The 27,094-nt window shown below is 41.7% G+C and overlaps 1 protein-coding gene and 1 non-coding gene across 3 annotated transcripts in view; both read left to right on the top strand.

Moving 5' to 3' along the window:
- Positions 1-10,580: 10,580 nt before the first annotated feature.
- Slc25a21 (solute carrier family 25 member 21) overlaps positions 10,581-27,094 on the top strand; it is a 499,458-nt gene continuing 482,944 nt past the window's right edge. The window contains exon 1 of one of the 2 annotated variants that reach the window (XM_039111745.2): positions 10,581-11,281. In XM_039111745.2, coding sequence (XP_038967673.1) covers positions 11,215-11,281 — 67 coding nt within the window. In that variant the 5' untranslated portion in view covers positions 10,581-11,214. The remainder of the gene's footprint in view (positions 11,282-27,094) is intronic. The other variant, NM_133614.3, reaches the window with a different exon arrangement.
- On the top strand, positions 19,356-19,436 carry Trnav-aac44 (transfer RNA valine (anticodon AAC) 44). Its single transcript has one exon. It is a non-coding gene; the product is annotated as a tRNA-Val (tRNA).

The raw sequence follows: 27,094 nt of genomic DNA, 5'->3' as shown, positions 1-27,094 counted from the left end.
GGTTCCTGTGGTTGCCTCTCGCCATCAGGTTTTCTCTGGTGTTACTTTGTTCTGCTATTTCTGACAGTGGCTAGACTGTCCTATAGGCCTGTGTGTCAGGTGTGCTGTAGACCTGTTTTCCTGTTTTCTTTCAGCCAGTTATGGGAACAGAGTGTTCTGCTTTCAGGCGTGTAGTCTTTCCTGTCTACTGGTTCCTGTGGGCATGTGTCCTGAATCCACCAGGCAGGTCGCTTGGAGCAGAAAAGTAGGTCTTACCTGTGGTCCTGAGCCTGAAGTTGCTCTTGGGGGGCTGCTTTTGAGTTCTCCGTAAGGGCGGCACCCAGAAGGGCCTGCCCTGCCTTTTCCTGTGTACAGGGGTCCCAGATGGCATTAGGTGTTTTCCTCTGGAGTCAGAAATTCGGGCAGAGCATAGTCTCTCCTGGCTTCCCAGGTGTGTCTGCCCCTCTGAAGGTTTAGCTCTCCCTCCCACGGGATTTGGGGGCAGGGAGCTGTTGACTGGGACCCTTCAGGTCCGGGCGGTGTCTGGACTGCCAGATTTCCGTATATTGAACCATCCCTACATCTCTGTGATGAAGCCTACTTGATCATGATGGATGATTGTTTTGATATGTTCTTGGGTTCGGTTTGGGAGAATTTTATTGAGTATTTTTATGTCAATATTCATAAGGGAAATTGGTCTGAAGTTCTCTTTCTTTGTTGGGCCTTTGTGTGGTTTAGGTATAAGCGTAATTGTAGCTTCATAGAGGGAATTGGGTAGTGTTCCTTCTGTTTCTATTTTGTGGAATAGTTTGGAGAGTATTGGTATTAGGTTTTCTATGAAGGTCTGATAGAATTCTGCAGTAAACCCATTTGGTCTTGGGCTTTCTTTGGTTGGAAGATTTTTAATGACTGCTACTATTTTTTTTAAAGAGTTATGGGACTGTTTAGGTGGTTTGTCTGTTCCGATTTAACTTTTTTACCTGGTATCTGTCTAGAAAATTGTCCATTTCCTCCAGAATTTCAAGTTTTGTTGAATATAGGTTTTTGTAGTAGGATCTGATTATTTTTTTAATTTCCTCAGATTCCATTGTTATTTACTGTTCTTTTTTTTTTTTTTTTTTTCTGGAGCTGGGGACCGAACCCAGGGCCTTGCACTTGCTAGGCAAGTGCTCTACTACTGAGCTAAATCCCCAACCCCCAGATTCCATTGTTATGCCTCTGTTTTCATGTCTTATTTTGTTAATTTGGATATTGTTTCTGTGCCCTCCAGTTAGTCTGGCCAAGGGTTTATCTATCATGTTGATTTTCTCAAAGAACCACCTCCTGGTTTTGTTGACTCTTTGTATAGTCCTTGTTTCTATGTGGTTGATTTCAGCCCTGTGTTTGATTATTTGTACTCCTCTTGGGTGTATTTGCTTCTTTTTGTTCTAGAGCTTTTAGGTGTGCTGTCAAGCTGCTAATGTATGTTCTCTCCAATTTCTTTTTGGAGGCACTCAGAACTGTGAGTTTTCCTCTTAGCACTGCTTTTGTTGTATCCCATAAGTTTGGGTATGTTGTACCTTCATTTTCATTAAAATCTAAGAAGTCTTTAATTTCTTTATTTCTTCCTTGACCAAGTTATCATTTAGTAGAGCATTGTTCAACTTCCATGTGTATGTGGGCTTTCTGTTGTTATTGTTGTTATTGAAGACCAGCCTTAGTCCATTGTGATCTGAAGGGATGCATGGGGTTATTTCAATCTTCTTGTATCTGTTGATACCTGTTTTGTGACTGATTACACGGTCAGTTTTGGAGAAGGTACTATGAGGTTCTAAGAAGAAGGTATATATATATATATATATATGTATATATATACATATATATACATATATATACATATACATATATATATTTGTTTTAGGATGAAATTTTCTATAAATATCTGTTAAATCCATTTGGTTCTTAACTTCTGTTAGTTTCTCTATGTCTCTGTTTCCAAGATCTTTAGTTTCTGTTTCCAAGATCTGTCCATTGATGAGAGGAAAAGTGCTACTTTAAACAGTGAATATAATAGTAAAGTCTACCGAAGCTCATGAAATCCTAGGGTGCAAGACTAATGATTTCTTATTAACAGTTTCTTATTTACAGGATAGGAGATGAAAGGGTTGAAACCTTTGCTCAAACTGCCAGTTTATTTAAGGAGAAGTTGCATAGCATAGCAGACACATCTGCATTTTAAAACTGACATCTAGGCACTAATGGCTGGCATACTTTCTATAAACTGAATCAAGTATGAGGCCAAAGTAGTCACCATGATCCTTCCATGATATCCTTCAGGGGATACCAACTTGCTCTAAGCTTTGTTGTGGCTTCTCCTTACTCCTAAAATAACAACCAAAGTCCTAGTCCTAAGATCACAGTGATGGGTACTCACGGTTTCTTTGCCCTTTCATCTTCATCTTATCACATTGGGGTTTTTGATGTCACTTTGAGTTTCCCCAGCATCCTCCATTCTTTCATGTATTTAATGGGGTTGCTTCTTTTTCTTTAGATAATTCTATATTTTTGGCTTCTTAATTTTTCAAAGCCTTACACAAATATTATTTTAGCAAGGAGGTTTTCTGTATATAAAATATTATGTTTGCTCAATCACCTCACACTGAGAGCCCTACTGGTGTCAAAGAGAGCTGTCAGTAGGGTTGGATTCCAGTGAGGCCTCTTGTGTTACATGTAGGAAGTCACCTTTTCATCCTGTGTTCTCATGGCTTTCCTGGGCGATGGAGAGAAAAGAGATGGGTCAGAAGAGAAGGGAGAAGAGAGAAAGAGGAAAAAGAAAAAGAAAAGGCCTTTTTTTGATTAGTGATTGATATGGGAGGGCTTACCTCACTTGAGTGGCAACCTCTGGGCAAGTGGTCCTAGCGAGTAAAATAAAGGAAAGGTAGTCTAGCAAGCCAGAGGAAGCAAGTCAAAGTGCAACGTTCTTCTGCTGTCTATATTTCAGTTTATACTTTATGTATCCTGCCTTATGTTTCCCTGATGACAGACTATAAAATGTAAGATAAAATTATCTCCCCCCAAAGTTGCTTTTGGTTATGGTATTTACTACAACAATAGAAAACAAACTAGAACAGAAAATGTTAACAGCAACATGGGGATATTACTGTGATGAATATGATCATGTTTCTCTTTGAAAAGATTGTGGGGGTTGGGGATTTGGCTCAGTGGTATAGCGCTTGCCTAGCAAGCACAAGGCCCTGGGTTCGGTCCCCAGTTCCGGAAAAAAAAAGAAAGAAAAAAAAAAAAAGAATATCGGTAAGGGGCTGGAGAGATGGCTCAGTGATTAAGAGCCCTGTCTGCTTTTCCAGAGGTCCTGAGTTCAATTCCCAGCAACCACATGGTGGCTCATAACCATCTGTAATGAGATCTGGTGCCCTCTTCTGACCTGCTAGTGTACATGCAGGCAGAACATTGTATACACAATAAATAAATCTCTTAAAAAAAAAAAAGAAGGCCACACCCTCGGATCCCGGCCCGCAGCAGCTCTCTGCTCCCAGACCCTGTGAGAGAGAGACCCAACCGCCTGGTCAGGTGGGCACTCCTGAGGCTGCAGAGTGGAAGAGACCACCAACACTGCTCACCCCTGCCCACATCCCTGGCCCAAGAGGAAACTGTATAAGGCCTCTGGGCTCCTGTGGGGGAGGGCCCAGGAGCGGCAGGACCCCTGCCAGAGACACCGCCGGAACCTGAAAGAAATAGACCGGATAAACAGTTCTCTGCACCCAAATCCCGTGGGAGGGAGAGCTAAACCTTCAGAGAGGCAAACAAGCCTGGGAAACCAGAAGAGACTGCTCTCTGCACACACATCTCGGACGCCAGAGGAAAAAGCCAAAGACCATCTGGAACCCTGGTGCACTGAAGCTCCCGGAAGGGGCGGCACAGGTCTTCCTGGTTGCTGCCGCTGCAGAGAGCCCGTGGGCAGCACCCCACGAGCGAACTTGAGCCTCGGGACCACAGGTAAGACCAACTTTTCTGCTGCAAGAAAGCTGCCTGGTGAACTCAAGACACAGGCCCACAGGAACAGCTGAAGACCTGTAGAGAGGAAAAACTACACGCCCGAAAGCAGAACACTCTGTTCCCATAACTGGCTGAAAGAAAACAGGAAAACAGGTCTACAGCACTCCTGACACACAGGCTTATAGGACAGTCTAGCCACTGTCAGAAATAGCAGAACAAAGTAACACTAGAGATAATCTGATGGCGAGAGGCAAGCGCAGGAACCCAAGCAACAGAAACCAAGACTACTTGGCATCATCGGAGCCCAATTCTCCCACCAAAACAAACATGGAATATCCAAACACACCAGAAAAGCAAGATCTAGTTTCAAAATCATATTTGATCATGATGCTGGAGGACTTCAAGAAAGATGTGAAGAACTCCCTTAGGGAAACGCAGGAAAACATTAATAAACAAGTAGAAGCCTACAGAGAGGAATCGCAAAAATCCCTGAAAGAATTCCAGGAAAACACAATCAAACAGTTGAAGGAATTAAAAATGGAAATAGAAGCAATCAAGAAAGAACACATGGAAACAACCCTGGATATAGAAAACCAAAAGAAGAGACAAGGAGCTGTAGATACAAGCTTCACCAACAGAATACAAGAGATGGAAGAGAGAATCTCAGGAGCAGAAGATTCCATAGAAATCATTGACTCAACTGTCAAAGATAATGTAAAGCGGAAAAAGCTACTAGTCCAAAACATACAGGAAATCCAGGACTCAATGAGAAGATCAAACCTAAGGATAATAGGTATAGAAGAGAGTGAAGACTCCCAGCTCAAAGGACCAGTAAATATCTTCAACAAAATCATAGAAGAAAACTTCCCTAATCTAAAAAAAGAGATACCCATAGGCATACAAGAAGCCTACAGAACTCCAAATAGATTGGACCAGAAAAGAAACACCTCCCGTCACATAATAGTCAAAACACCAAATGCACAAAATAAAGAAAGAATATTAAAAGCAGTAAGGGAAAAAGGTCAAGTAACATATAAAGGCAGACCTATCAGAATCACACCAGACTTCTCGCCAGAAACTATGAAGGCCAGAAGATCCTGGACTGATGTCATACAGACCCTAAGAGAACACAAATGCCAGCCCAGGTTACTGTATCCTGCAAAACCCAGATGCCCTTCAACAGAGGAATGGATACAGAAAATGTGGTACATCTACACAATGGAATATTACTCAGCTATCAAAAACAACGAGTTTATGAAATTCGTAGGCAAATGGTTGGAACTGGAAAACATCATCCTGAGTGAGCTAACCCAATCACAGAAAGACATACATGGTATGCACTCATTGATAAGTGGCTATTAGCCCAAATGCTTGAATTACCCTAGATGCCTAGAGCAAATGAAACTCAAGACGGATGATCAAAATGTGAATGCTTCACTCCTTCTTTAAAAGGGGAACAAGAATACCCTTGGCAGGGAAGAGAGAGGCAAAGATTAAAACAGAGACTGAAGGAACACCCATTCAGAGTCTGCCCCACATGTGGCCCATACATATATAGCCACCCAATTAGACAAGATGGATGAAGCAAAGAAGTGCAGACCGACAAGAGCCGGATGTAGATCGCTCCTGAGAGACACAGCCAGAATACAGCAAATACAGAGGCGAATGCCAGCAGCAAACCACTGAACTGAGAATAGGACCCCCGTTGAAGGAATCAGAGAAAGAACTGGAAGAGCTTGAAGGGGCTCGAGACTCCATATGTACAACAATGCCAAGCAACCAGAGCTTCCAGGGACTAAGCCCCTACCCAAAGACTATACATGGACTGACCCTGGACTCTGACCTCATAGGTAGCAATGAATATCCTAGTAAGAGCACCAGTGGAAGGGGAAGCCCTGGGTACTGCTAAGACTGAACCCCCAGTGAACTAGTCTATGGGGGGAGGGCGGCAATGGGGGGAGGGTTGGGAGGGGAACACCCATAAGGAAGGGGAGGGGGGAGGGGGATGTTTGCCCGGATACCGGGAAAGGGAATAACACTTGAAATGTATATAAGAAATACTCAAGTTAATAAAAAAATAAAAAATAAAAAAAAAAATAAAAAAATAAAAAAAAAAAAAGAAAAGATTGTGGAGATTGGGGATAGATAAAGCTTTGAGTTCCCAGAACTCAATGGACTCTTATGGGGGCTGGGAAAGTACAGATATTAAGAGAGACATTGCAAACAATGGGGGCCTGGCCTATGAAATTTACCTGATGAAGCACAGATTCTATTAGGGCCATTCATGTGTTACTTTGGGTTAAGAACCTGTAGAGGTGAAATCTTTACTTTTACTGGGATAATTGATGGTGGTTAGTTGGGGCTGATGAATCAGCTGTGATTAATAGGAGACCAGAACTACTGAGGTGAAATCTTCTGGGAAGTATCCTGAGGGCTAGCACACAGAGTGGGCATCCTAAGCTCGCAGCCAAAATTGGTAAGATTTAAGAGTCTCCACATGGTATTAGTTTGGGTTTATGCTGTAGTATTAACAGAAAGCGTTTGAAGTTTAAAAAGAAAGGAAAGATTACTCATTAACAGTAATGTACTTTTCACCAGTGCTGTGGTGGGAGGTGGCGGCAGAAAAAAGCTAGTTCTATAATGTTTAACCAATATCAGGCAAATAAATAATCTTAAAACATAAGCTCGATACTTCAGCAGTTTTGTTCTGAGTATTAGTACATTTACACTTGATCTTAGCCAAAAGGCCGAGAAGCGATGTATTAGTACATTTAAACATATTTCTAAAAAATTGTTTTATTTATTTACATTCCAAGTGTTGCCCCACTTCCCAGTTCCCTCCTCCAAGAGTTCTTCACCTCATCCCCAATTCCTTTTGTCTCTGAGAGGGTGCTCCCTCCCTCCCTCACCCTCCAGTCACACCCCCACCTCACCACTTCCCCACCACCCCCATCTCCCTTCCCTTGGGGATCAAGTCTCTACAGGATTAGACACATCCTCTCCCTCTAAGGCCAGACAAGGCAGTCCTCTGATACACATGTGCTGGGGCCACGGATCAGCCCATGTATGCTCTTCAGTTGATGGCTTAGTCTCTGGGAGCTCTGAGGGGTCCGTGTTAGTTGATTCTGTTGTTCTTCCTAAGGGGTTGCAAACCCCTTCAGCTCCTTCAGTCCTTCCTCCAACTCTTCCATAGGCGTCCAGTGATTGGCTGTGAGTGTGTGCATCTGTCTCAGTCAGCAGTTGGTAGAGCCTCTCCGAGGACAATGATAGAAATATGATGAATTGTTGAAGGAATCTCAAACAGTAGAGCTAACAAATATTACTAATTTTGCTACTCTAGACCTCGTATTAGCTTCAGAGTAGTCCTGGGCACATTTAGCTGCAGATAAAGACTCACCAGCAATCTTAAATCTTAGCTCTGTGGTCTTTGTTGACTTTGACAGGCCCTTTACAGAGTCCCGTGCTCCAGCATGCTGTTACATGCGGGGGCCGATTTCAGTTGCTGTGGAGTTGTGAGACAGGACTATATGGGAGAGAGAGAGAGAGAGAGAGAGAGAGAGAGAGAGAGAGAGAGAGAGAGAGAGAGAGAGATCTGTCCTTGTCCAAGGAAGTTAAAAAGAGGAGGCCTTTGGGGTGCAGGGGTGGGTGGTTTGATGAGACCACAAATCTATACTCATCTTCTGAGGATGGGAGTTTGAGGAGTATAAAGAAATGGTGAACATAGGCATCAATAAGCTCCCTTTAAATAGTGACTTGAAGGCATTAGACATTCTGAGACAATCTAGAGGAGATAAAAATTTACATTACAAAAGGGTAGGATCTCTCCATGAGATTAGACAGCCCGTTATGAAGAGGTGCTTAGCGTTAGAAATTGCTAATGCCAGGAACGTGATAAAGGTAAGGTTTTAATGAATACATAGTTTGGCTGAGTGGCACCTTGGGATATTCTAGCTGTGACTTTATTAATTCTGTGTTTTGGGACCTGTGAGATGGATAAAGGAAACCACTGCAGCCTTCCGATCAGTTTTCTGAATTGGTTTGCTGGGACTCACACGGTGAGAGGAGAGAACCCTCTTCCACAAGTTGTGTCTTGACCTGCATATGCTGTTGCATGCATGCATCCACACACATGGACACCCAATAAATGCAAAAAGGTTCTGTGGTTACTTTTTTTAAAAAAGTCTATTTTACATACAAATGTGTTTGGCTTGGGGTTACCATTTGAAACTACAATCCCATTGTTATCAAAAGGAATCCTGTAATAAAAACTCACATAAATGATTATTCCTGTTATCATCTTGAAAAATTCAATTTCTACTTTTGATAATGAAATGTTTTTTTTTTTTTTAGTGTAGAATAGAGTTTATTCAGGGTATGGGGAGGGGAGTCAAGGGGGTAGAAGAAGCAGAGAAAGGCAGATAGAGAGGGGGGAGAGGGGAGGGGGGGAGGGGAGAGAGGAGAGAAGTAGAGAAATAGAGGCCAGCCTTGAGCCTGGGGAGGGGAGGGGGAGGGCGCGAGGACAGAGCAGGAGCAGGAAGACAAGAGCAAGAGAGGAGCAAGAGCATGAAATGTTTTTGTAAGCTCTGAAATTTTGGGATTATGTCTAAAATGCAACAGATCCTCAATATTTGTTGAATAAATGATTTATATTGTATTTAAGATCCCATATTTAACTAGTAAAATATAGTTCTCCATACCTTTAATTTGCTTAGTGATAGAGCAGCAGGATTTTTTGGTTTTTTTGTTTGTTTGTTTGTTTTTTGTTTGTTTGGTAACCAATTTCACTTTTGCTATTAGAATTTTTTATTTTTGAGAATTTTTTCATCTTTATTAAATTGGGTATTTCTTATTTACTTGAGAATTTAATACTTTTTTTATTAACTTGAGTATTTCTTATTTACATTTCAAGTGTTATTCCCTTTCCTGGTTTCCGGGCCAACATCCCCCTAACCCCTCCCCCTCCCTTCTTTATGAGTGTTCCCCTCCCCATTCTCCCCCCATTGCCGCCCTCCCCCCAACAATCACGTTCACTGGGGGTTCAGTCTTAGCAGGACCCAGGGCTTCCCCTTCTACTGGTGCTCTTACTAGGATATTCACTGCTACCTATGAGGTCAGAGTCCAGGGTCAGTCCATGTATAGTCTTTAGGTAGTGGCTTAGTCCCTGGAAGCTCTGGTTTGAGAATTTAATATAACATTTCCCTTTCACTCCCTCCAAGCTCTCCCTTGGACTTTTTCTTGCTCTCTTTTAAATTCATACTTTTTTCATTAATTGTTGTTCTAAGCATGTTTATGTGTAAAATATACATTACTAAATATAACCTCGATAAGTATATGACTTGTATGTATGTTTTCAAGGCTGGCCATTTGGTATTGATGAACATTTTCAAATGGGGCAATTTTAAAAATGAGAAACTATTTTTGTGTATCTGATCACATAAGCAGTACATTTACCCAATTCTTCGTGTGTGGGTGTTAGGTTTTCTTAGTCAGGTGGCACAGGCACCCAACAGTGTGTACATGTGGTTGCAGATGTATGTGTATACATATGTGTGTACACGTGGTTTATGTGTGTGCGTGTATGTGTACACACACAGGGTGTATGTGTGTATGTGTTGTGTGTGCATATGTATGTGTACATGTATGTATACATGTGTTGTGCATGTGAGCAGATACTCACCTGCAACAGAAGTGTGTGGTGCCTAGAAGTTACTGTTGGGAATCTTCAATTGTTCTCCATTTTACCTTTTGAGACTGGGCCTGCAACGGAACCTGGAATTCAATTCCCCATGACCAGACAGCTCCAGGGATCTGCCTGTCTTTGCCTCCTTGCTGCCAGGGTTACAGACTAATACTGCCTTCCATGTTCTCCTGCCAGGGTTACAGACTAATACTGTCTTCCATGTTCTCCTGCCAGGGTTACAGACTAATACTGCCTTCCATGTTCTCCTGCCAGGGTTACAGACTAACGCTGCCTTCCATGTTTGGGAAAGCTGGATTTAGGTCCTCAGGCTTGCATGACAAAGCACTTTACTGACGGAGCCACCTCCACAGCCTGTCACCAACACTTAATGGCTCAGAGAATGAAAATAAGATATAAATATTAATTTTGTCTATTTGATCTGACACTGAGTTATTTTAAATTGCACCTATCCATGTTTCTGACAGTGAGCAATGGCAGTTTATATGCTCAGAATACATGTATTAAACACTAAGCTTTAGAAATGACAACAGGGTTTCCAGTCCCCAGTACTCCCTCTTATCATGTCCTGCCTGTCAGGGGCGTGGTGAGCGTTCTAAACTATCTGACTCTAGTGTTTCTCTTATACTGCAGTTTTACCAACAGGCACTAACCGTAGTTTTGTCTTGTCCGTGGTTCTAAAGCACTAGTATGAGTAATTCCACATTTTGTACAAAGAAATAAGTAGGTTATTGATGCTTCACTTTCACATCTGCCTCAATGTTCCTAACAGGGAACTACTAAAACACAGGTTTCTAGGCCCTAACCCTGAAAGACTAGGCTCTCTGACAAGTCATCATACTGTGCTTCTTGTGAACAGCTTGGTGACCCTGTGAAGTGGGCACAGGGTACTTGAATAACAAGACCTTTATGGTTGCAGTAAGTAAAACTCAGTTTATTGTGCATGAAATAAATGTCCAAAACTACTTCCCTGGCAAAGTTACCATATTGGCACTTTTTAAAAGACAGATCTGCTCTGATCTAGTTGCCGTGGCCTTCAATTTCTGGATGACTAACTTGGAGGAATTTACGCACTATCCCTTCTTTGGAACAGTACTGTATGTTGAAATGCCAGGAGAGCAAGGGTCGCCCGAGGCTGCTTCTCTGACGTCCTTGTCTAAGGCAGCCCTTAGATAAGCAGCTAGCTAAACAAACTCCGCAGGAGGTCTCGATAGGCAAATTCATAAGCCTGTATCTAGAAGCTCAAGTCTGACCCACTGAGCTAGGCCAAGTCTACCCAGCCCCCAGTTGTCAGTGTTCCCCTCCAGCGCCCCTGTGGAAAGGGCAGCCTCAGGCAGCGCCGGGCAAATTCGGACCCCCTCCGCCGACCTCGCCGCGAGCCGGTGCCAGAACCGCCGTCTTTAGCTGGACCGCAGCCACACAGGGAAGACTTCAGCCCCAGAACCGACGGGACCCGGTCTCCATCGGCGGCGGCCTTCAGCGAGCGGCGGCCTTCAGAGGAGCTCGCTCCAGCATCTTGGCTACTCTGTCCCCTGGTCACGAAGATGTCGGCCTCCAACGTCAGCTTGCTGCACGAGACCTGCAGGCAGGTCGCGGCCGGAGGGTGTGCAGGTAAGGCTGCCCGCTCCCCGCGCGCTCCGCGCCGCACCACCCGACAACGTCCCCAAGGCTCGCCTTCCAACCGAAAGTTTGTGTGCGTCCTCCTAAATCTTCCACTCTGACTCGGCGAAGAGCAGAGGAGGCGAGCAGCCGGTGTCGGCTCTTTTGGGTGAAGTCCCCACTAGCTGCTCTGCTCTCAGGTTCCTGGGTTTCTCTGTTCCTAGAGTGAGAAGCATGAAAGGATTCACCAGTCCCTGAAACTTACTGTGGCTTTTGGAAAGCTTCCCACTCCCTCCCTTCCTCTTCCTTTTGACAGCTATCTTACAGAAGGAGGATCCAGTTCCGTCTTAAGTTTCTTAGCAGGTTTTTCCCAAGCTCTCAGCTAGAGAGGATCTTAGCATAACTCTAGCCTCTCTTCACAGGGATTCTTTACACTGTGCTTCTTGGGTTATATGCACGCCATAAATAGATACATTAAGATTAAACGCTCTTGCTACGTGAGTCCAACGCTCTTGGACTCACATTAATCTGTAGAGAACTACGATGTGGGAGAGACTTTATAAAAAGATCTATTAAAACCAGCTTGGGAATAACTACCCTCAAATGCAGCTGGAAGAAGTTGTCACCATTAAATTATGCATAATTTTAAATATTTTTAATAGTAGGCTGTGACAATTTCATGGGTGTGGTTATTTTAATAAGTTATGACAACTGATAAATAATAATTAAGATAGACTAAAAGATACTCAATATATACTTAGCAACGTCTATTTTCAAGCAAAACCGAACCTTTAAATAATGATATATATGGTTTAATTCCAACTCTGTGATCCTGAACAAAGAACACTCTGCTAGACGTAGGGAAAGTGAAGCTGGTTAACATTCCAGGCTATGCCCAGTGACTTACAGACATCTTGGCTGGTTTGTATATTCACAACGTGTATTAAGCACAGTTCAACTCAAAGACTCTAATTCTGTTTATGCTGCATATTCTTGGATAAACATTTGGCGTAGATGGATTTATGCCACCATGTATTGTTCTTGATGTAAATGGGAATTAATCAGTTAGCATGGATAAGTGGTAAGTCAATTACAAGATAAATTTGAAATGGGCTGCTGGATTCATGTAGTTTACACTGTGGCATCACTGACGTCATATTTTCTTCTACTTGACCTTTAAAAGCATATTAATAATATTGAAATTTGCTGAAACTGTAGTAATCTAGGCTGATCTTATTACATTGACAAGAGAGGTAGACTTTTTATAAAAATAAGGTGCATTTGAGTCTTTAATACCAGATTTCTGATTACTGATACTAACATCTGTCTGTGTATTATAACGATAATCATCTGGTTGCAAAGGTCAAAGTTGTCCTCTAAAAGAATGTTCTCATAAAGAAGAAAATAATGGGAGTGGCTTATGGGAAAGATACAAATGTCTCATGGCATTCAAGGTCTAGTGTCATCCCCTTGAGAAACTGGAACACTCAGGAGGAAAAAGGATGCAGTATTTCTTCACCTTGTCTACGTCATGTGGTCCATTACCCTCAAGGCAGGACAATGGTGACTCATGTCTATTGAGCATTACTCTGATTTGCCATGCTCTAACATTTTTGTAAAAGGTAGGCAAGCCCAAATGCATGCAGATAGTGTCTTATACATTAGACAATGGCGAGTCAACTGTTTTTTTAGCAGCTTACTGGGTGACTTGTCTCCCAGCCCCTCTTTCATGAGTGTGAGTATCTTGCCTTCCTGTATGTCTGGGCATCAAGTGTGTGTCTAGTCCCCAAGGAGGCCACAAGAAGGTGATAGAATCCCTGGAACTAGAGTTACAGACAACTGTGAGCCACCAAGCAGGAATCCAATCTTGGTCCTTCTGAAAGATCTGAACCACTCAATTATTTCTCTAGCCCTTATCTTCCTTTAACATAGGAAAATCTCGGCATTCTGCCAAGCAGACTGCTGTGCCATGCCAACTTATGTGGAGAGTACAGGGCCGTAAGGGTGCCAATTTGACAGAGATATTTCACTACGTGATCTTTGGGACGGGAGAAGTTTTGTTTCTCACAGTTAACTGTTGTTTTGAAGTTTTCATTCCTTGTATTAGAATTTGGTTTCCAACAGCTTCCAAGTATTCATGCTCTTGAATGATCTTCCTGGGGGGGGGGGTGCAGGGAACTTGTGTTTTTTTTTTTAATTCAAAATACTAGGAATAGACTCAAAATTACCCAATGTTGATAGGAACCCACCTCTATCAATTAATGACAGCCTGTCCCCATTGGATAGGTGGCACATGTGGTTTGGAGATTCTCAAAGGAAAGCTAAAAAAAAAAAAAAATAGATTCACCATAAAAGGACTATTTGTGTATATTATATAATACATCATTCTTTTATTACAAGAGGACGTGTGATATTTCCATTTAAAGACTGGAGGTATGCTTAGCTGTTTGTTAGCACGCATCTAATAACATATATCTAAAACCTCCTTTAGGGCTTGTCATTATAGCTAGACCTTGCAGAATAGATAGATCTTGCTACTAGTGAAAACTTTGATTTGAATAAGTATAGCAAGTTTATAAAGGAAAAAGATAAAATACAGTTCCAGTATCAAAGGAGCACCAGGAAGGAAAATGGAGCTGAACCCCGTGCTTAAGGATATTAAATTGAATTAATGGAGTGGTTACCTTGGGGCAAGATCCTACCCAGCTAAATTTAGATCCAGGCAAGGTGGTACACGCCTTTAATCCTGGGAGATAAAGCCAAGATCTCTGAGTTCAAGGCCAGCATGAGACAGCAAGTTCTAGGTGAAGAAAAGCTTAAATCCAGGTGTGATGGTACACACCTATAATCCCAGGGGACGTGCTCGAAGATGTCTGAGTTCAAGGTCAATTTACAGAGATTCAGGTCAGCCAAGCTTAGGCAGTGAAAGAGTTGGAAAACGGAAAGCTAGTGATAATGTAATAGAACAATGGGGTCACGTTCCAACTCCGGCAAGCAGCAGAACATGGCAGTTTTGGGACAATTGACATTGGTTAGCTAGAGCTAAGAAATTAGTGGTGATTAAGAAGAGACCAGCATCGGGGTTGGGGATTTAGCTCAGTGGTAGAGCGCTTGCCTAGGAAGCGCAAAGGCCCTGGGTTCGGTCCCCAGCTCTGAAAAAAAAAAAGAGACCAGCATCACTGCAATGGAATTTTCTGGGAAGTGTTTCTGAGAGCACAAAGAAGCTGTGTTCCACAGATAGCCAAAGTTGTTATCTAATATTACAGCTGCACTTGGCAATGTCTAAGACTCACCCAGGTGGTACCTAGTATTGATGGCATGAAGGGGTCATGAAGAACAACTGAGGCTGGGCACTGTGAGAGGCCGTGGAAGGCCATGGGTGAAGGTGCAGCCTCAGTTGTAGTGTGCCCAGGACTGAAGGGGTTTACATTGTTACTGTTCATTATTGAAGGAAGTCAGAACAGGAACTCAGACAGAGCAGGAACCTAGAGGCAGGAACTGATGCAGAGGCCAAGCTTACTTGGCTTGCTCAGCCTGCTTTATTATGGCACCCAGGACAACCAGCCCAGGGGTGGCCCGGCTCACAATGGGCTGGGCCCTCCCCCACCCATCACTAATTATGAAAATGTTCTACAGACTGGTCTACAGCTCACTCTTATGGAGACATTTTCTCAATAGTTTTCTCCTCCCAGATGACTCTAGCCTATGTCAAGTTAACAAAATTAACCAGTAGATGCCCACTGAGTGTTAAATGCCAGTCAGTTCTATGCTTCACAGGAATTAATATCTTTACTCTCAGGACTCCATAAGGCAGACGCCATTTGCAGAAGAAGGAAGTGACACAGAGTTAGAGGGATCATGTGTGCACTCTCTTACAGTTCCTATTAGTGTACAGTTTTAAAAACTTACTCTTTAATTTTTTTTATAATCCAGACTTTATCCCCCTCCCAGTCTACCCTCTGATTGTTCCACATCCCACACCTCCTCTCCCCATCTCCAAGAGGATCCTCTCACTCCCATCCTCACCAGATCTCCCAACTCCCTGGGGCCTCCAGTCTCTTGAGAGTCATCTTCTCTGAGTCCAGACCCGGGAGTCCTCTGCTGTAAGTGTGTTTGGACCCTCATCTCAGCTGGTGTATGCTTCCTGGTTGGTGGCTCAGTGTCTGAGAGATCTTGGGGGTCCAGGTTAATTGAGACTGCTGGTCCTCTTTCAGGTTTGCCCTCCTCCTCATCTTCCTCCAGCTTTTCCCTAATTCAACCACAGGGGTCACTGGCTTCTGTGGAACGAGATCGCTTTTATCCAAAACAAAATCCATTTATTTTAATGGCAATCCATTCAGCACCTCCACATGCAGGTGGGTAAAGTTTGGACTGAAAAGGGGCTCTGAACGAGGGGCAAGTAACTCACACTCAGCATTGGACTGCACTGCTTTATTATTTTCTTCTCTGTTCCAGGTGCTTACAAATCTATAGTTACCAGCAAGCATGACAGCAACAATGTCAGAATTCCTCACACTGGTTTCACCACCCTGTTTTTACATCAAGGAGTTCTAGGGGGCTTCTCTGTCATTCGCATGGTCAGCTCCTCTTTGGATCTAGGAGTCACTTCAGACAGCATCCCCTCCCCCTCCTCATCTTTTTCTAAATGAAGATTTATTATTTTCAGTTATGCGTATGTGTGTGGTCTGTGTATGGGTATATGCACATGAAGACCAGTACCCTCCGAGGCCAGAAGCCTGGGATCTGGCCAAAGTGGGTGCTGGGGATTGAACTTAGGCCTTCTGCAAGTGCAGTATATTCTAACTGCTGCGCCATCTCTCCAGCTCTGCTTCCTTTTTGTTAATGTATAGTTTGTGTCTCTCTACATGTTCTAAAAGCCCATGGGGTTGTTCTCGCTTTCCCTCTCCCTCTCCCTTTCTCCGTCTCCCCCCACCCCCTGTCTCTCCATGTTAGGTGCAATCCTTTCCAGTCCACTCAAATGTTTATTACCCCAAACTCTTAGAAGCTTTTGCACCCTAACTCAGGATCTCCCGAGTGCTGCAATGCTGCTGCTCTGGTGTCCTAGGAGGTCTTTCTCTTACAGGGGCCTGTCAGGTTTTCTTACAAATTTACCAGTAGTCTGTACACACCCTTTCCCATTGGCAAACCTAGGGTGCCTCTGCAGTCTCTCAGAAACCTGCTCAAGTCATCCAGTCCTACCCATAATGCTGCCCTAGGCCTTATCCCTTCTGTCATGGGTCACTGGGCTGGCAGGACAACAATTCTCCAACCTCTTTGTTCACTCTTACCTACCCTAGCCTCATTCTGGTCCTTTGTGACTTGTAGGTACACATCCCATTCATCAATATCTGTACTTTACTTTGCTCATCTCCTCGGATGCCACCACTTTGGTTGAAATGAACTGTTCTGGAAAAATAAAGTTTTCTAATTTTGTGCTAAACACAATTCAAGTACTTTGTGAATTGTAATCTCATTAACTTTTAGTGAATGAGAGTGAGGTGGCAGACACTTCTGGGGAGGGAAAACCAGAGATTCATGAACAGGCTTCAAGAAATTAATTCTGAGAACATTTAAGATTATTTCTTATCCTAGCACGGAGGAAGTATGAGATTTTCAACAAAAAAAATGGTTAAAAGATGTGGAATAATTTTAAATCTTTTTTTTTTGAGATTATGGATCTTTTATATCTTAAGCATTTCTTTTTCATAATATTTTCTCCATTTTTATTCTATTATAATGGTTTGAATATAGTTAAAAGTGATACATTAATGGTCCATACACTAGAAGTCTTCTGGATTTTAATTTGTGGTAGCTAATAAAGGCTGATACACCAGGGGGTAGGCAAGCTTACATTTTTGATCAAGGAAATTTTTTTTAAGAATGAGTGCAAAGGGGGCACACATGTGATTTGGATAAATGACACCTTTGGAAATTCGGGATTTGAGGAACTATAATTGTTTGATAATAAATAGCAGGTTGTAGTGAAACAGGTGAGCCCTTGTGACACATCAAAGGGAGACTGGAACCCATTATCTGGATAATTAGGGAGGAAAAAAATCCCCCTTTATTTTAACCACAGAGGAGGAAGCAACTCTATTGCTCAAATTAATTATAAAATACCTTTAAAGGGTGTGTGTTAATTAAAAGTAGTTTTGTCTCTTTAGGAAAACCTAGACTTTCAAGAATATTAATTAAGGAGCAAAAACAGAGCTGAATAACTACACTCAGAGGATTTCTCATTTTATTCCTGTGAATGGCAGTTAGAAGCTTTGCCACTGTCAGTGTGTGGGGACGTTATTCAGTTGACATAAAACAACTTTCCCCAGTGTTTTAGAAACAGGCTGCTAAATCAGCCCTCGCTTACCCTTCCGCCAGCCTGGCCACAGTGACAGAATATTAAAAACTCTGTTTCAGAGGTTACATGGTAGAGGCTGAGAAATGTTAATGACCTATATTAAGGAGTAGACATCAGAGGCTAGCTCACACAACATTCATTCTTAGGCTCCACTTCCAAAGACAGAAGTCGTCACAGGCTTTAATACTCTTTTAAGAGCGACAACTGCAACAGTGTTAAGAACAACATTTTGTTTCAACTACTTGTGTGAAAAAAATAATGTGAAAAAAAATTCTCTGGGTCTAAAATCTTTGTCATTTCTCATAGCAACGCAATTTCACATTTCAGGATTCCAAAACTAAAAGAGATGTTACAAATCATTGCCAAACACCTTAAGCCTTTTTGTCCCATTTCATTTTCTACTGTGTGTATGTCCATGTATGCTTCTGTTGTGCACATCCACATGTAGGTAAGTGCATGTACCTTCCCCCTCCCCCCTTACATACACGTATGTATGCATGCATGTGTGTGGCACATGGGCACCTTGTATAAATACAATCACCCCTTTGTGAGTATGAGCCAGAGTCTGACATCCGTGTCTTCCTCTGTCTCTCCACCTTAGCTTTTGAGACAGGACCTCTGACTGAACCTGATGACACTGTTTGGCTTGATGGTCAGTGATTAATCTCTCCCCAGTCCCCTTCCCAATGCTGAGATTACAGAAAAGTGCTCTCTCACACCCCGTTTTTTCCTGGATGCTGGAGATTCAAATGCAGGTCCTCATGCTTGCTACACCCTTTACCCACTTAGCCGCTCCCCAGCTCTAGGTCTATAGCTCAGATAGTCTTCCTTTATATTTGCTCCTCAAGCTCATGTCTCATACCCCAATCTGGGTTTTATGGTCCTTGTTCTTCCATTTCAACCTTGAAAGTGTTCTCAATTGATATTCAACTTACTATAATTGGCTACGTATTTTTCCTCTTTTTGCTGAAAATTTTACCTGCCAGAAGTTTCTCATTCTCAACTTTATCTCATAGTTGTAGAATTTCACACCTTTAATAGTTTCCTTGAAAGTTGTTCTTGAGGTCGGTTTATACCCTTCTTCCTGTTTGTTTGCTTATTTTGACAGGGTCTGTCTGGATCTGCAGCTGGGGCTGTCCTGCTTCTCACTATGCATGAGACTGGCTTTGAGTTTGTAGCAGTTCTGTCTCCAGAGTATAGATTTTGGCTACTGTGCCCAACTTCTGAGTCCTTCACTGTCTCCCTTGCTGATTACCCAGGGTTGTCTGTTATCTTCTTGTCAAAGACCATTTGCCCTCTGGCTGACTTGAAACTATTTGCAGTGACTCTCAGGTCTGTATCTGCAACTTCATTGTTCCCCAAAGGGACACTTTAATATTTTTAAAATATAATATTAATTCTTAGAGAATTTGACGCATACGTACAATGTATTTTGAACAGCCCAACAGTACTCTTCCCCCAACTCTTCTCAGTTCATCCTTCACTTTCTACCCACTCCCACCTCCTGTGTTCTTAAAAATAACCTTCTGAGTCTAGCCACACCCTTACATTTTTTTCTTCCTTCTACCAGAAGTTATCAGCTGTTCAGAGCTCCTCAGTTAGGTGTGGGGGCTGATAAGCCACTCCCATCCATGTTGTACTTTTGCAGAGTCACATTGGGATGTGCACAGTAGAAATAACATGGAGTTGATCCTCAAAGACAGTCTAGAAATGTATTTTGAAATCACCACCTCTGGGGTTGGGGATTTAGCTCAGTGGTAGAGCGCTTGCCTAACAAGCACAAGGCCCTGGGTTCGGTCCCCAGCTCCGGAAAAAAAAAAAAAAAAGAAAAAAAAAAAAAGAAAAAAAAAAAAAAAGAAATCACCACCTCAAATGCTACTTTCTCTTGTAGGGTGTATTCATTGCGATTTTCACTTCAGTCAGATTCATTTTTTTTTTTTTGTCAACTCAAGGAGTCATAAATGAATCTTATGTGCTCACTTAGGTGGGGTAGATATTTTGTTATATATAGTCAATAAGCATGATAAAATTAATTAGAACTGATAACAACAAATCTTATCTTGACTGCTGATAACACTATTTATTGTGTCCCAAGTATTTCACTTTGCTTAAATCTCCTGCATTAATTTGTAATTTCTTAAAGATGAAGAAAGTAAATCTCAGATAAATGAGGTTTGTTCAAGCCTAGTGACAAGGCATACAACCCAATTCTGCATTCTGTCTGTCTGTCTGTCTGTCTACCTACTTTTTTTTTTCAAAACTTGAGCTCCCAGCTACTACTCTACACTATCAGGGTGCATTGTGGGTAATGGTGTATGCAGCCCCATGTATAGCCTGGCCTTTCTGCTCATTGGGTTAAGAATCCAGAGCTGCTTTGGGAAGCTGAGTACAGCAGAGCATTTCTTTTCTTTACAGAATCTTTAAATATCAGACCTTAGCTCAGGTGTGAGAGTCTTCTTGCACAGAACAGAGCTCAACATTAATAAGCTTTTCATTTCTGTTGTCCATTACATATGCTTAGCTAAGACTATCCTAAACCTTATCATTATCATATGCTGGATGATATGGAAGGAACCTTATCTAACCAAGTAAGATGCATGCATGTCTGACTGATGTAAGATCAGCCCCACAGAACACACTGAAGCTTATCCACGAAAAGGGAGAGAATCTTAAGTTTTTTGAAGCGCGTGTATTTTTAACCCTTTCCTCCCTGAATAAGAGTAACCAGTTTGGGCTAGAGAGATGACTCGTGGTTAAGAACACTGACTACTCTTCTAGAGGTCCTGAGTTCAATTCCCAGTAAACGTTTCATGGTGGCTCATAACCATCTGTAGTGGAATCCAGTGTCCTCTTCTGGTGAGTCTGAAGACAGCTACAGTGTACTCATATACATAGAAATAAATAAACACATCTTTTTAAAAAAGGAGTAGCCAGTTTGTGTTACACGAAAGAGTGGACTTAGCTTAGTGTATATAAAAACTACAGTACTGTAAAGTGACTATATGTCTTCCTCTTATGTGTTGTTTTTAACAGATGACATTCACAGTGAAATTATGTCCACGAAGTGTTTTATGAGGTGAATATGTTAGGGAGAGGAGAGATGCTTATCAGCATGCTAATATTTCTTCAATAGTTACCAATATTTATGGACCACAAAGAATAAAACAATTGTAGAAAAGTATTGAGTTTCTTTTCTTGTTGCTGTTATTGTTACATTGAAAAATTGTTGTAGCGAAACATTAAAGCACTTTGTTATAACTTAATACTATCTCCTGAGATTCCAGGGTGAACAGAGTTAACGTTGAGCTTCCTACTAGGACTGGAGGGACACTGTCATTCCCATCATAATCTAAGCCAATCCTTTTCTATTTGTGCAGACCTGTAGATGGCGCTGTCTTCCTATGACTTAGATGAATTGTTTAAGAAACAAGAAACTAGGTAGACTTCGATCTAGAGGTGCTTAACTTCTCATTAAACTCCATCATTACAGAGCAGTTGGTATAAATTCCTTCAGATGCCTTGCAAAGAATCTAGACGATTCTATAGTTGAAAAATACAAAGGACTATATTTATTATTAAAACTGTCTTTCATTAGAATTAAAGTATGGCTTTCAGTTATGTGTGGGAAAATAAGGTAGATGTAATAATAGAGAGAGATGGAAAACCATTTCTATTTTCTATAATTTTTATGACAGTCTTTGTTTGGGACATAGTCCTGGTTTGAACAAAAATGTTGATCAGCTTGAATAAATGTCATATTGGTTGTTTTTAAGATGTTATAGGTCACTTGAAACTGCTGGATGCCATAATCTGATTTTTTCAAGATTTTCATAGCTGGAGTGTGTATGAGGGTGAACTATAAAACCCCACCAGCAGGAGCAGAACAGTGTACACAGCTGTCTTAGTTTTGTATCCGAGTCAGCTGTTGAGAATGTTGTTTCTTGTTTTAATGCAGTGGCATTTATCATAAGCAACTGAAGAGATGTGTGAGTGATAATTGTTCTTAAATATAAATTTCAAATAAAAAATTACATTGATTCATACTGGGCTGTAAATTTGGTTTGTTAGTAGGAAATACTGGAAGGTGGTTTCTGTAAACACACCTTTAGCCACACGATGGCAGTACAGCCTTTTTATGGCTTCAAAATGCTTCTTAGTTTAATGATTATGAAATTAAACTTTCATCCTTGCTTAGGGAGAAATGTGTGTGAATAAGGGGCTTTGGGACAGTTGTAAGGAGGATAAATGCTTAATATAAGAAGATAGAAGAAACTGGTTATTTATTTATCAATGAAGGGGTTTTTTAGTTGTAGTAAGAAATCATACTTCCAAATTGGGGCTTTGATAGTATCAAGGTGGTAAGTCTGTCGGGAGCTTTGCCCCACAGCAGTAATGCTCTTGTGGTCACCCTCTTGCTGATAAGCATTCAGTGGCTATTGTTTGGATTAGAGGCTCAGCAGAGAGAAAAGGAAGAATGGGACAAACCTAGAGATCTGGCATCTAAGTTAAAAAAAAAAAAGCAGCAGCAGCATTGTCTTTAATGCCAATATAAATCTTGTTGAGGGACAAAGAGTGGAGCGTGGACTGAAGGAAAGGTCATCCAGAGACTGCCCCACCTGGGGATCCATCCCATATGTAGGCACCAAACCCAGCTACTATTGCTGATACCAAGAAGTGCTTGCTGACAGGAGCCTGATATGGGTGTCTCCTGAGAGGCTCTGCCAGAGCCCTACTGATACAGATGAGGATGCTTGCAGCTAACCATTGATCTGAACAAGGGGCCTCCAATGGAGGAGTTAGAGAAAAGACTGAAGGAGCTGAAGGAGTTTGCAACACCATAGGAAGAACCAACCAGACCTCACCAGAGCTCCCAGGGACTAAACCAGCAACCAATGAGTACACATGGAGGGACCCATGGCTCCATCACATATGTGGCAGAGGATGGCATTGTCCAGCATCAATAGGAGGGAAAGTCCTTGGTCATGTAAAGGCTCCTCTCCTCGGTGTAGGGTGATGCCGGGGCATTGATGTTGGAGTGGGTGGATGGGAGTGAAAGCATCTTCATGGAAGCAGGGGGAAGGGGTATGGGAGAGGGGGGAAAAGGGGATAACATTTGAAATATAAATACATAAAATATTCAAGAAAAATAGGAAAAATCTTGTTGAATTTACATCTTCTGTAGGTAGAAGGTCCATTTACCCTGTCAACAGCTATAAACTAATATCATATGAACTTATGGCTACACTTACATCATACGCAGTATATAATATACAAAATTATTTTCACCCTTCAAGTGTTTTTTTTTCCACCACTACTTTAGTTTTTATGCTTGTTTGTTTTCCTCCATTAGCTGAAAACCTTGCACAGGAAAAAGTTCTGCAAAGAGTGATTGCCTGTTAGGTAGAAATCTTTTCTTTTTCTTTTGTGTGTCCTGGACAGCAAGTGTCTGGCTGTCAACCACTCAATTAATACAGTGTTTTCTATAGAGCTATAAAATTCCATGCTTGTGTGTCTTTGTGCAGAATGACTATGTCAGCAGTAAAGAAAATAATCCCTGCTCTGGTGGCCTACAACTCAGAGCTCTTTCACAGCAGCCAGCTTTACTAATGGAGGAAATGTTCCTTGAGGGAACAGTAGTTTTTGTTGTTGTTGTTGTTGTTTGTTTGTTTGGGGTTTTCTTGTTTTTGCCAACTTCAAAACCTTTTTGTTTTGGAGCTAGGGTATATGTAAATGAGGGTGATTCTGTGTTAGCCAATACAATAGAGATTTGGTCTCTCTAACAGAATGTCTGATAGATCACCAATAAGGCACACACTGCTATTTGTGTGCAAATGTACACAGAAATACTTTCGATTGTAAACTATTTTCTACATTCTATTACTTAAATGATTAAGAGTGGATTGTACAGTTTTGTAGTCTTTTTAAAAAGTGGATCATGTATTTTGGTTACACTGAGCTCAAGAAATTCTCCTACCTCTTGAGTAGGTGGAAATAAAGGTTTGCGCCATTTTTTATGGGCATGTTGAGTCTTTAGAAATCAACACAAAAGGCTAGGTATGGTGGTGTGTATGCCTTTAGTCCCAGCACAGATAAGTGTCTGAGTTCAAGGCTGGTCTTGTCTACAGAGAAGTTTCAGGCCAGCCTGGTCTACATAGCAAGTTTCAGGCTGGCTAGGGCTCTACAGTAAGCTCTAGATCAACAAACAAAATCTATGGATGTAAAGAAATAATAAAGTCCAGGACAGAAGGAAATGAAACGTTGACAAAGTAATACCAATAATCAGTGAAACTAAAAGATGAGTGAGATTCACAGTTACTATTTGTAAGAGGTACATAGAATATTCGAGTGTGTGTGTGTGTGTGTGTGTGTTATAGTGCCTTAAGTACATATATATTTTATAGAAATGCATTACTTTAGGTGAGTACTTTGATATCAAAATACATTTCTCTCTAGAATGGGCTGTGTTAATTTGTCCACATTTGAAGACCCATATTAGAAATAAAATACCACTAATTGGAGCTTTGAGCCCTGTATCATTTAGGATTCCTAACCTTACTAAATATAGATTGTTTGCCCTTCTAAAGCTAGCTTCCAGCGGGGTTTTATAAATTCTAATGTGGATGCCAGCAGCAAACCACTGAACTGAGAATAGGTCCCCTATTGAAGGAATCAGAGAAAGAACTGGAAGAGCTTGAAGGGGCTCGAGACCCCAAAAGTACAACAATGCCAAGCAACCAGAGCTTCCAGGGACTAAGCCACTACCTAAAGACTATACATGGACTGACCCTGGACTCTGACCCCATAGGTAGCAATGAATATCCTAGTAAGAGCACCAGTGGAAGGGGAAGCCCTGGGTCCTGCTAAGACTGAACCCCCAGTGAACTAGTCTATGGGGGGAGGGCGGCAATGGGGGGAGGGTTGGGAGGGGAACACCCATAAGGAAGGGGAGGGGGGAGGGGGATGTTTGCCCAGAAACCGGGAAAGGGAATAACACTCGAAATGTATATAAGAAATACTCAAGTTAATAAAAAAAAAAATTCTAATGTGGAATCAATGAGATCGATTTATTCAGATGTTACATTATCTAATGTTTTTATTTTTTTGCCAGTGACATAAAAGGTGCCAGCAGCTAGGAATAAATGGGTACCAGGCAGAGTCTACAGGGGTGTATAAACGGACGTCACATCTAGAGGGCTTCAGAACTGCAATTCTCCCAGATGCACCTAGACAGGGAGTATCTTCTTTTACAGAGCAGTTGTGTGGGTTAAAACAGTGACTGTGTGCCAGCACTCTTCTTTGAACGTCCCGCCCATACCTTTCCTCCTCAATTTAATATTTATTAATTTCAATTATCATAGAAAGGATTACATTTCATTTTGAATTTTAATAAGGTCTTATTTTTCTTGATTCCCCCTCTTCATTGGCCGTGCTCCCACCTCCCTTGGTACTCTTCAGTTCCCATTACATGTCCACGTCAAGTGTGTTCTTTCACCCTTCTCACTACTTCAACACATCTTTCCCGCTCTGGTGGTCCCTGTCTGGTTATGTGACTCCCTGAAACACCATCTACCTAGTTTCCTGCAAATTGGAAATTTTTATTTCTTTGGTATGGCCGAAGAAAATTTCCAGTAAGCACTGGACTTCATTACTTGTGCATGTGTTGATGGCCATTTCCTTGATCTTATAAAGAGTCTTCCTCATGGGAAACACCTATTTGATCTTAATTATCTTACTTGGGAATAACATAGTTTTCCTTAAAAATTACATAATTGACAGTTTTTGAGGATATTATAGGGGCTAAAGAATGAAGTAAATCCAACAGAGATCAGGTGCTACATCCAGAGGAATCCAGGCCAGAGCGAACTTCTCTTCTCAAGGAGAATAGAGGAAGGACAGTAGTGTGGGGTAGGGTCCTGAGGCCTTTCCCTAGTAACTGTGGTAACTGTGCATGTTGGGTATGCAGCTTATCTCTTCCATAAAATAGCGACACGGTGCAGCCTACATCGTATGCTTGTCGTCAGGACCCAAGAATCCACACATGTAAAGTGCTCAGGACTGTAGGTTAACCTACAAGTGTCTAGGTGTCTTTTAACATTTTCTGAATTTTTACAAATCATAGCTTTATATAAATATGTGCCTATACATGAACTATGTTTCCTAATTTACTATAAAAATGTATTTTTCTGTTTAGTGTCTAGAAATTTAATCTTGTTTCTTGGAAGTCAAAATTCTATTTCCTTCTCAGAGTTGGATATCATTAATGTTAATCTTCCTCTTCACCAGACAAAGTGATCTTTCTATTTCCTCAAAGGAGCCATTATGCTGGGTCTGGAGTTATCTAAGTCCCATAGTAGGTCAAGACATTCTTTTCAAGTAGGTCTCCTGACATTCTTTTGAAATGTTACTTTACTTCAACATATGATGCTTAAGTGTACTTATGCGTTAAAATATTTTTCTTAATTCATATTGTCATAGTTAAATCTTTAGGGCCCCTCAAGATCATTTTATCTTTGCAAAGAAAGGATTTATGTTGTAGATATTCTATTATTTATCATTCGTAAGATCACTTGAGGTGTTAAAATTATCTAATACTATTCTGAATACATTTTCTTGATCATTATTAATTAAGGGGACAAAGACCTCACCTTCATGAAATGAATTATTTCTGCATCCCCGGGGGGAAAAGGATGACCCAAATGCTCGTGAAGTTCTCAAACGTCTCTCCTTTCATCTTGGTTCCTCCCCTTTAAACAACACACGTGCTCATATACTCCATCCTCCCTCCCCGTGCACACCCACTCCAACACATACGTAGATGGAGTAGCATGTCTCTATCTGAACTTCAAGCAGCTCCCCTATTATTTCCATGCCAGCATTACTTTGTCACTGTGTCCACAATCTGATTTTCAAGTCTTTTTATGATGGACACCCTGAATTATCTATGAATTCAACTCAGGAAACATTTCTTGAGTGTTCTGTGTCTGCCAAACCTTGTGCTGACAGGTTGGGTGGCTGTTCTGCTTTTAACCGTGTGGAGGCAGTTGTGGAGAAAGGGCAGTAACAGTTAGCCAAGCCTGTTTGCCAGAAGGCGTGGGCTTGATTCACCAGGCTTCACTACAAGTTGATATTTTACTCTTGGAAGCTAGTTAGAAGCACTGCAGCAAAGTACTGCCAACATTTTTTTTTTTCTGTTCCGTCCAAACTGTTTTTTTTTTTTGTAGCTTGCAAAGGAATCTGAGTGTGTAAAACTTTCCATTATAAGCCACCTGTAAACTTAAGACGGTCCAAGTGTTTTTTCAGCTGCCCACAGCTCTGTTTCTCAGCTGACTAACCCTGGCAGATAAAGATGACTTCCCCTGAGACGGGCTGTTCTGTCCGTGCCTGTTCTGTCACCACCAGAAGGGACAGCTCCCCTGATCCACAGGGAACACAGAAAATGCAGTTTACAGATGCAATCACATGCTGGCTAG

Source organism: Rattus norvegicus, chromosome 6 (assembly GCF_036323735.1).
Source record: "Rattus norvegicus strain BN/NHsdMcwi chromosome 6, GRCr8, whole genome shotgun sequence".
NCBI lineage: Eukaryota > Metazoa > Chordata > Mammalia > Rodentia > Muridae > Rattus > Rattus norvegicus.
Note: the sequence above shows the minus strand (reverse complement) of the source record. Positions and strands in the feature narration are given on the sequence as shown.